The sequence below is a fragment of the Cavia porcellus genome, unplaced genomic scaffold (assembly GCF_034190915.1).
Source record: "Cavia porcellus strain 051 isolate PalLab524CR breed Dunkin Hartley unplaced genomic scaffold, mCavPor4.1 scaffold_25, whole genome shotgun sequence".
Lineage (NCBI taxonomy): Eukaryota > Metazoa > Chordata > Mammalia > Rodentia > Caviidae > Cavia > Cavia porcellus.
In genome coordinates, this window is record NW_026947508.1 from 36,745,249 (window position 1) to 36,754,976 (window position 9,728).

The 9,728-nt window shown below is 52.1% G+C and overlaps 2 protein-coding genes across 4 annotated transcripts; both read right to left on the reverse strand.

Moving 5' to 3' along the window:
* Window positions 1-938: 938 nt before the first annotated feature.
* Atp6v0b (ATPase H+ transporting V0 subunit b) lies at window positions 939-4,257 on the reverse strand. Of its 2 annotated transcripts, XM_003461881.4 has the most exons (8): window positions 4,054-4,257; window positions 3,341-3,389; window positions 3,087-3,170; window positions 2,884-2,961; window positions 2,473-2,542; window positions 2,301-2,352; window positions 1,898-2,088; window positions 939-1,232 (listed from the first exon to the last, which is right to left on the reverse strand). In XM_003461881.4, the coding sequence occupies exons 1-8, from the start codon at window positions 4,118-4,120 to the stop codon at window positions 1,206-1,208; spliced, it is 618 nt and encodes a 205-aa protein (XP_003461929.1). In that variant the 5' UTR covers window positions 4,121-4,257; the 3' UTR covers window positions 939-1,205. The 2 variants fall into 2 exon arrangements, with proteins under 2 accessions (XP_003461929.1, XP_063092354.1); XM_063236284.1 differs by lacking the exon at window positions 3,341-3,389 and having other exon boundaries at window positions 4,054-4,210.
* An 837-nt stretch (window positions 4,258-5,094) lies between these two features.
* Dph2 (diphthamide biosynthesis 2) lies at window positions 5,095-8,541 on the reverse strand. Of its 2 annotated transcripts, XM_003461880.5 has the most exons (6): window positions 8,203-8,541; window positions 7,811-7,923; window positions 7,355-7,578; window positions 6,482-7,165; window positions 6,209-6,385; window positions 5,095-6,126 (listed from the first exon to the last, which is right to left on the reverse strand). In XM_003461880.5, exons 1-6 carry the CDS (start codon window positions 8,347-8,349, stop codon window positions 6,002-6,004), a joined length of 1,470 nt encoding a protein of 489 aa, XP_003461928.1. In that variant the 5' UTR covers window positions 8,350-8,541; the 3' UTR covers window positions 5,095-6,001. The 2 variants fall into 2 exon arrangements, with proteins under 2 accessions (XP_003461928.1, XP_063092345.1); XM_063236275.1 differs by lacking the exon at window positions 7,355-7,578 and having other exon boundaries at window positions 8,203-8,224.
* Between the last annotated feature and the right edge of the window lie 1,187 nt (window positions 8,542-9,728).

Sequence of the window (9,728 nt, forward strand, 5' to 3'; positions counted from 1 at the left end):
TCCCGCGCTACGGCGCCTCGGAGGGGCAGGCCAGTCCGGCGCGCCCGCTTTTGCGCGCCCCCGCGGTCCCCGCCTCCAGTGCGCTTGCACGCGCGCGGCGCGCCGCTCCGACGCCTGCTACTGCCAGTGACCGATAGTGGCCCAGTCGTCAGCGGAGGCACGAACCAGAGAGGTGCAGGGGGCATAGAGTCAGATCCCTCCACGATCTCAGCTAAGAGATCAAACCCGTAAAAGGGTGCAGATTGGCCAACCCCCTTACTGAGTGGAAACAGGGCCTGGAGATGAGGCCAGGTTTGGCTGGGAGCTAGAGATTTTTCAACTCTAATGGGAGCAGGATTGAAGATCTGCCCCTCAGGGTCAACCATGTCCATGCATCAGCGGGGGAATACAGGTCGGGTGGGACTGTTGAGTGTGAGCTGGAGGTGGTTGGGCTTTGAAGGGAACAGGTGTTTGGATAAGATTTGGAGACAATCAGAAACGGGATAGGACTGGGCAGAACTTGACAGGGCCTTACGACAGAACCACAGCCATGGTCTCTGGGTGATGGTGCCAGATTGTGGCTTGGAAGCAGAGGAAACAGATGGGCTCCAAGCCCCAGGAACAGGGTATGATATGCCTAAGGGTAGAGCCAGGTAGCAGCTGCCACTCAATATGGGCCCACTGGACCTGGAGGACATGTGGCTAGGAGGACCCCAGACATAAACTCTGAGATACCTCTGTCAGAGTTTCCCTTGTTCCCTTCTACAAAAAATGTCAAGAGACTACAGAGTCCATACCACAGTACTGAGACCTCCTAACCCAGGAGCCAGGTCTGTCCAGAGCAGAGGTATGCAGAGATACAAAGTGGGTTAAGGGCTCAGCATGAGGCTGAGGCACAAAGGCTCTGTCTGTTCCCTTCCTCTGTGAAAGGTGGCGCAAAAGGGCAATGGAAGCTGCACTTACTCTGACAAATACCACGTTTATTTCACAAACACTGGGAGGATGGGTTGGAGTGCAGGTGCACAGCTTGCACAGTCACCATCAGCAGCCCGTTCCCCACCCAGAGGATTCAGCCCAGACTGCAGTGCCTCCAAGTCGACAGTGAGAGGTGAGTGCAGGAGACCCTGAACACCAAACTCCCGAAAGGCTAAGGGGCACAGCTCCAGCTGTCCCAGGAAAACCAGCAATAAATAAGGGCAGGGCACGGCCCCACCCACACATATCATCTAGTCACCCATCTTCACTCTGGAGGTCTGAAAAAGAAGAATGGGAGACAATCAGGCAGGGACAGAGGAACAGACAAGACAATGACCATGACAAGATCAAACCCTGAACCCCATTGCTGGACACACATATCATAATAGATAACCAGACCAGGACACACAAATAGACAGGAACCACTGAGTTAGGCTGAGGAAAAGATGGAGAGAAATGGCATATGGACTATGCTAGACAATAAGCACCAATCCAATCAAGAACCTCAATCACACTATAACAGATCCTCAGGTTGATCTTTAGTTACAAACCCACATAGCATCAGGTGGACAAGACACGCAATTCAGACATGCTGTCCCTCTTATCAGTAGGACATAGTCATACATATAAGCCTTGAGAGACAAACACATCAAGACGGATGGATATAGTTAAGATCTCAAACCAGCACAGATCACAAAGGTATCATCTGTATTTCTAGAGACAGCAAACAGAAAGAAGATAACAGATAAAACAGCAAAGCAACAACAACAAAAAAAAAGTGAAAGCCTTAAGGAAGAAACCAAGAGATGGGAATGAGGTAGTGGAAACTTTCCAGGGTTTCTACAGTTATGGGTAGAGAAGGAGAGTAGCTGGGCTCCTCTGGACATTAAGTAAGGATGAGTTGGAATCAAGGACACAAAGGCTCCCCAGGGGGATCCAGCACCTGAAGGATTGCAACGATGACGCCAAAGAGGCCGATGGCACTGCCAAAAATCTCCACGATGAGAATCTTTACAAAGAGGCTGGGGTTCTGAGCATCAGCCAGGGCAGCCCCACTGCCCACGATGCCCACGCAGACTCCACAAAAGAGGTTAGACAGACCCACTGTGAGTCCAGCCCCAAACATGGAGTAGCCTGGGAAACAGACAGAGGCTCAGTGAGACTAAACCAGAACAGAGGGTGATGAAGACATGACCTCAACAGGGTCTAATGGGGACGATTCCCAACCCAACTCTGCAAAAGCCAAAGTAGCTGAAAGAATAGCAAAATTTGAATTCCAAGCTGGGAGGCTGGAGCAGGCAAAGTGTGAAATCCCACTTTTCACATTCACACACATACCCACCTACCTGCATGGTAGTTTCGATGGCCAATGGCATGGGGGTCAGTGGCACTGAAAGGCTGAGGGAGGCAAAAGTAATTAGAAACCATTCATTATGCACCTGCCTCTCCTCCCCCAGTCTCTCACCATTGTGTACACACAATGGAATGGATTCACGCTTGCACCCAGGTTCTCCTTACCTCAGCCATATTGCTAATCACAATTGCCATGATGATGCCGTAGATGGCAACAGCCTCACAGAAAATGATGCTATTAGTGATAATGGTAGAGATAAGAGTAGGGGTGGAGAAGAGAAAAAGATGAGATAGAAACCAACTTTCCTCCCCAGAGAATCCACAGCAACCTTTCCTCAACTCTCACCTCCCCCTATCAAAAGGCTGGTTATAGAAGCAGCATGTCATCAGACACAGGCAATCTCCTCTATAGCTGGTTTTTATTTGTTTGGTCGTTTGTGTGTGAGAGACAGGGTCTTGCTATGTAGTTCAGGCTGGTCTCGAACTCTTGGAGATTTTCCTGTCTTCCTACTGCTAGGATTACAGACATGTGCCACTAAGCTCAGCTGTACTACTAGGTGAGGCACATGCACTTACCTGACCAGGTTCTTTGTCTTGATTCTGGGAGCCTTCACACCTCCACCAATGATGGAGGAGCCTGTAATATAGATGCCCCTGGTGGAAGTAAAGGGAACTGATAAGCAGAGGCCAGTCACTGCTCCCAGGATGACTAAAAACCCACTGATACCACCTGCCATGACTCAGTCTTGCCACTCCATGCCAAGTATCTCAAAACTCACCAGGCTGCCCCAACCACAGACAGGGAGATTGCCAGACCAATGCCCAGGTTTGACCACATGAAGGGGGAAGTCTCAGTTAGAAACCTGGTGTAGAAACAGGGAAGAAAGCAATGCAACTTTGCCCACAAAGGGGGCATAAAACCCTTGGCCTCCCACCCTCCCTACCCCCACCAGCTCAAGATGCTGCAACAACAGACTTTGTATCGCTCAAATGTCCAGCTCCTAAGCGGCAGCTCCTAGTGGCGCTCTCTTACCATGCCACATCAAAGCGGAAGCCCAAGTCAAATATGGTGTAGCAGATTCCTGCAGCAGTGAGGGGGAAAAAAAAGTTACATGGGCTGCTCTATAACGAGAAGCTTCTCAGTCTAGAGAAGTGCTGCCTAGCTCACGGGCCACCTACATCCAAGTCAAGGGACAGTCCTCAGGTTCTCCCCCACCCTGCTCAGGCTTCCATTTTCTGTCACTCCCTCAGTAACACTGCCCCCTCAATGACACCATGACCCAAGTCCCTCCAAGAGCACGCCACAGGAGGAAAAGAGGGAGGGAGCAGGCATTCCTTCCAGGACCTGCCGGATCCTGCCGGCCCAGTCCAAGTTGCTGTTTACCCAACGAGCTGTGAATGGGGAAGGGCAAAACGACGAGAAAGAGGAACCGGAGCTGCCTGCTCATGACCTGCAGGCCGGTGGGGAACAAGAAAGGGACCACAGCAGGGAAATGCGGGAGGTGGCGGTAAAGGAAGAAGGGGGCTAGTGCGGCTGCTGCTATCCCCACCTACGGCCGCCCGCACCCCTCAAGCAGCTGGAACGCTGGCCTCTTCGGTCGGAATCAGAGGCTTCAAGAGACGGGGGGCAAGTCCGAGCCCGTGGCAGAGGTCCGCGCTGGGTTCCCGTACTCCTTTCACCAAAGGGTTCCAGTCCCGCCAGCTTGGGCCCTGATGCTGCCCCCACCCGCCCGGGCCCAGCCTCACCTACGACAACAGCGCAGGCCCAGAAGGCCACGAAGACCCCAGAGTACAGCAGCGCTAGCCCCGTCATGGCGGCGACGACAGCGGGGATGGGATCGGCGGGGCACAGCTAAACCGCGTCCCTGCGTCCACCGACCGCCCCGCAGTGTGTCCACCCGCCCCGCAGCGTCACCTGACGCGCCCACGTGATGCTCCAATCCCACGTGACACCGCGCCAGGCCCTACGCTGCGCGGCTGGCCACACCGAGCATTCTGGTAGTTGTAGTCACGCCTCAGGTAGGCTCCAAAGCGCTTTGGTCTGGGCTCCCTGCGCACCTGGCTTCTCACCACCTCTCCGCCGTCTCCCTCCTGAGCCTGTGTTGGGCCTCCAATCAGAGCTCATCCGTCGGCTTCTCCCTGGCAACCAGGGAGGTGCCAGACTGTTACCTCGGCGTGAAGCAGGCCTGTTTCAACTCTTGGTCCTCAGAGGTCATTCTTCCAGGACACCTTTCTATCACCAAAGACAGGGTGGCAGGCACGCTCTGGGCTCCCACAATGCTCGCTGGTTCTTGCAGAACTTCGGTAAGGCCATGTCACTCTCCTGATTAAATGCCCTGGTGGTTCTTGTTTCACTCAGAATAAAGTAATTCCTACGATGGCATACCAGTGTGACTCCCACGTGCCTTACTGCCCATTGTAGAAGAGAACTCTCTACTTTTCTCCCTCTGGCTGTACTACCCTTACGGTTACTTGAACATGGCAGCCACAATCCCACCTTACTTCCCTTACATTTGTTTGTGCTTCTCTGGCTCAGTATAACTTCCTTTGTCTTTGCTCGCTTTCTTCAAAGGACTTCTTGTCCATTCTGTTTAACACTGTAGCCTCCCATCAGGTGTCTGTGTGGGATCCAGCTGCCACTGGGACATCCCTCTTCAGAGAGAGCACCATTTCATTGTGTGGTCACTATGTATTTAACTGTCTCTCTTCCTAACTTGAGTGTCAAAACAGGAATCTGTTTAAACACAGTTCACTTCTGAGTGCTTCATGAACACAAAGAAACACAAGGAGAAAAAAATACTTGGTTTATTTGAATGTATCTTGAGAAACAAGTCCAAAACAGTGTAGACAGCACTACCCAACAGAACTTTTGGCAGTGCTGGAAACGTCTTGTAGCTGTCTTCTCATGCACCTATGTAGGTACTGGAGATCAGTTTGACTGAAAAACTGACCTTTTAATATAATTAATTTAAATAAGTCTATTGCTAATGTCCTGAACAGTACAGGTCTAGATCATCGGTTTCCAAGTAGAAGCAGTTATGCCCCTAGAGGGGACATTTGCCAATGTCTGAAAATGTTGTTTGTCACAACTAAAGGAGGGCATTTCTGATGTCTAGCAGGTGGAGCCCAGGGTCACTGCTAAACATCATGCCATACACAAGTCAGCCTCCACAACAAAGGATTATCTGATCCAAATGTCAGCTGTGCTGACTTTGAGAAACCTGGTCTGGATGATCTAGCACCTGACCTTTATTTTATTTTACTTTATTTTTGGTACCAGGGATTGAACTCATGACCTCACACTTCCCAGGCAGGCACTTATGCCGCTGAGCTAAATCCCCAGCCCTAGCACCTAACCTTTAATAAAGGCAAACTCAACTGCAGATCAGGAACTGGAATTGGCTATTGGTCCTGGGCTGCTCCAGGGACAGATATACTCAGAAAACCTCAAGAAAGTCCATGAAGCGCTTCCTCCATCAGTCAAGCAACAGACATTTACTAGGCCACTATGTGGTAGGGCTGGTGTCAAGAGCCGGGCAAGGACAGGGATGGATCTGATCTTCCATGTGGCACTGCCTGGCCTGCCCTTTCCATTCAGGCTCCTTGTCCTGCTGGAATATGAGTCGATGCTGGGAGCACTAAAGGTTCTAGCAACAACACCTAAGGCTCTCTGTGTCTCTGGCCCCACAAGGCATCAACTGTTTCCCTCATCTTCATAAGCAATAGCAATCCCTCTTCTTCCACTCACAGCTTCTGTCACTGGTGTCTGACCCAGACGGGGCTCCAGTCCCTTCCAGCTCCGGGAACTAAGGAACGAGGCTGTAGAGGGAGAGAGAGTTTGGGCAAAGTGAGCTGGAAGCTAAAGAAAGATTTCAGCAGGGGTAGAGACTTCCATACTTACCTGCGGGGCTGCTCTCAGTCAGTTCCAGCTGGGGCCGTGGGGTCAAGGCAGAGCATCCAGGATCAGTCAGAGGCGCCCGGGCCAGTGGGGGTCGGAGCTCCCCAGAAATGAGTGACACATCTGGGGTATCCCACAGCTCTGACTCAGGTGGTGGGAGGGGCACATGGAAGGGAGACCCTGGAAGGGAGGGAGCAAGGAAATCCATACTGGTCCCCCAACTCCAAGTTTCCAGCTACCCCAAGTTTCCAGCTAAGGCAATACCCTACCACTCACCAGGCAACAAGTCCGCATAATGTGTGAGGTAGGGAGCCAGGCCTGGAGGCGGCCAGGCAGGGTTACAAGCAGCCTCCAACTCACATGGTGTCAGTATAGGCCGGAAGAAGTTACCCGAAGGCTGCAAGGCTAGTGCACCCAGAGGACAGGCCAAAAGCACAAAGACATCCATCTCAGGAAAGTTGGCAAGCTTGGCAGGGGTGGGCCGCCCCAGAGCCAACACATAGCTGCGTTTGCCAGCAGCCTGAGACAAGTTCCGCAAGTGTGCTAGTGCCTCACAGTGTCGGGCCACACCCAGTGTGCCCACTAACAGCCCTACCACATGGGCATCTCTGGCCCTCTCTACCAAATACCATCTTCGTGCCCTTAGGCGTCCAGCCCGGACACTCTCATCCTGGGTCTGTCCCGTGTCTGGGCAGCAGGAGAAGAAAGGCTGCCCTGGTGCCCAACCCAAGAGCAGCCGGGTCAGGTCTGGGTCAAGGTCAGAGTCAGGACCAGCCTTAGAGCCCCCCACATAGAAGGCACCATATTCTTCCAGGCACCTCCCTGGGGTCAAGGGGAAGTAGCGCCCAAAACGCTCCAGTGGCTCAGGCTCTGGGCTGGAGGACCCTGATGGTGAGGGAAGAGCTGGGCTGGAGACAAGCAGGTCCTGATATTTAGGGCGCAGGACAGTGGCCAAGGCCTCTAGAAGAGAAGAAGATGGGGTCAGGGTTGGGGTTTGACAGAACAGGCACTCCCTTATCCCTAGGAGATTAAATGTGACCTAAGAGCAAAGACCTGGCCAAAGAGCTCTACAGGAGTGTGCTAAAATGGGGAAATAAAGCCATACAGCCATAGCCCACCCTTCCTTCTTGCTCAGGCATAACCCCTCACCCAGAGCATGGGCACAGGCTGGTTCACTCAGCAGCACCACAGGGGCTGTAGGGTCTGGGTTCTGCACTTCAAAGGCCTTGGCACAGAGCTCCAAAGCCACAGAACGTTGGCCAAGAACGAAAGCGATGGGCAGCGGCCGGGCTGGGGGACTTAAGCAGGCGGTGCCAAAGTGAACAAGGGCCTCGGCTCCAGCCTGTTCAGCACCCAGTACATCCACACAGCAGCTGCAGAAGAGATACCAACAGTGAAAGCAGTTCCCATCTGGAAGTGAATTACTGTCATCAATGGGAAACATGTTCACAGAACAAAATGGTGACATGAAAAGAGATCTCTAAGGGTTGTTAGCATCAGGAGGGGTGTTACTATCAACATGGAGGAACACAAACACTTGTTACAGCAGGGAAACCCCATGCAGCCTGGATTCCAGACCTAGCCCACTTAAACCTGAGGTCACACCTGCCATAGGCCGTGTCCCCTAAAATAAACATCTTCGACCCTGTAGTCTCCTCCAGGCGTGCAGCCACGGCCCCTGCGTCTCCTAATAGCTGGTCAGGGAACTGCAAGGCCACCTGTAAGCATAAACCACGCAGTCAGGAAGAGCTTCACGTCCCCCTCCCCTATTCCTGCCGAGGGCCTTCTTACAGGAAAGTTTTCCTGGAGCCTCCACTCAATTTCAAGTTTACTGGTCCCAGGAGTGCACTCTGTCCCACGAAATGCGTGGCTGGTGGCCCACCCTTTGCGGACAGACTCCGATTCCCCCATTCCTCTGTGTTTACGAAATCCTCCTAGAGTCCTGTCTTCTAGGCCACCCATCTCAAGTGAATCACCACTCCCTAAGTCTGCCTCACCCGTTGACACCGTAGGTCGCGGACAAATCCAGTAACTCGCTCCAGCTCGTACACTCGGTCGAGGTCAGCGAGAGAAGTGAGCAGTCCCGGGAAGCCCGCCTCCCGCTGCAGGACTGCCTCCGCCGGACTGCTGAATGTAGACTCCATGAGGCACGACTTGGGAGGCGCGGTGCAGCAGGGGCTCTCTTAGGGCCCCGCGTCCTCAGAAGCAGTCTTCCAAAGCTCCGAATCGCTTTGCGCCGCCGCCGAGCCACCCAGTATGCTCCAACCCCTCCAGACTTCAGCATCCGCACAATACACGCGGCTATCCGCGGAGGTTACTTCCGGACGTGAGGCGAGACTGATTGCAACTCTACCAATCCTAAACTAGCACCACTCCTGCCCTCCAATCCCCGCCTCCATGACTCACAGAGAACCAATGACTGGCGCGTACGGGGCCGGTCGGAAGTTTCGTACACAAAGGTGCTGAGCCCTATGGGAGTTGTGGATCTGGGCTCTGCTCGCTTTGGGCTTTCCGAGGTTTTACCTTTACGCTGTCTGCCTTCAGGAGCCGTCTCACGAAGGCATTACTGCAGTGCGAGTAGCTCCTACCCACCGATCGCGCTAAACATTTCGTATATATTGGATAATTTTAAACTCAGTGCGGACTTTCTTTTTGGTAATAAGAATTTAACACAGGATCTTGTGATTGCCAGGCAGGTGCTGTGCCGCTGAGCTAAATCCCTGGTCTTGGACTACCTTGATTTTTAATATCGTGTTTGGCCACTTGTCACAGAGTACTATAGCTCAGGAATGTCTCTGCGCCCTGTTTCCTTATCTGCAGAATCGGAGCTTTAATAGTAGTGTGGTTTGTTGCAAAGTCAAACTAATTTATTAAACTGTACAAAGTTGTTCTTTCATATCCCATTTGCTTTATTCTCACAGAAATGCCAGTCCAGTGAACACTGAATGTTTACTATTTGCCAGGCACCATGTTAGTCTTTTGAATAAGAGTTAACTCATTTTAAGACTAAAGAAACTGAGGTATGAAGAGCTAATAAGATGCAGTAGGTCAGTGGCACAATCAGTATCAAAAAAGCTAATCAGCACTCAGTCTCCTACCTTATATGTACTACATTTGTTGTGGGGAGGGCTAGAGGAGGGGGAGGGCTAGGAGGAGGTACACATTCAGACACCATATGGTAGGAAAAAAGGACTAAACTACGTGGAACATCTCCACATATGCCAGAAGTGAAAAATGATAAGGTGAGAATGAATTGAGGACTTGTAGGGGGACGGTGTGGCTTTCATGGGACAGGGTGACGGGACTGATGTCAGCTGGCATAGGAGGTTGAGTGAGGAAAAATAGGAGATCCCAGGTTCATGCAAAAGCTGGGAAAAGAACACGGAAGATATGCGAGTGAATGTAACCAGCTCCCCCATCAATTATGGATGGGAGTGGGGAGAACTCAGTCCTGCCATTTAGATTTTTACAGAGGATTACTCAGGATAGGCTCCTTGAGAGACACTTTGGGTGAAATTATGGC

What these genes read in the sequence shown, in the direction of transcription:
- Atp6v0b (XM_003461881.4), bottom strand. Translation starts at nt 4,120, where the DNA reads ATGACGGGGCTAGCGCTGCTGTACTCTGGGGTCTTCGTGGCCTTCTGG. An exon ending in CCATCGAAACTACCATGCAG is followed by an intron (nt 2,089 to 2,300) that starts GTAGGTGGGTAT and finishes TCTGTTTCCCAG; the next exon opens with GCTACTCCATGTTTGGGGCT. An exon ending in TCATCGTTGCAATCCTTCAG is followed by an intron (nt 1,233 to 1,897) that starts GTGCTGGATCCC and finishes CTTCTTTTTCAG; the next exon opens with ACCTCCAGAGTGAAGATGGG.
- Dph2 (XM_003461880.5), bottom strand. Translation starts at nt 8,349, where the DNA reads ATGGAGTCTACATTCAGCAGTCCGGCGGAGGCAGTCCTGCAGCGGGAG. An exon ending in GGGGACACGGCCTATGGCAG is followed by an intron (nt 7,579 to 7,810) that starts GTGTGACCTCAG and finishes TCTCTTCTGCAG; the next exon opens with CTGCTGTGTGGATGTACTGG. An exon ending in TTATGCGGACTTGTTGCCTG is followed by an intron (nt 6,386 to 6,481) that starts GTGAGTGGTAGG and finishes CCTCCCTTCCAG; the next exon opens with GGTCTCCCTTCCATGTGCCC.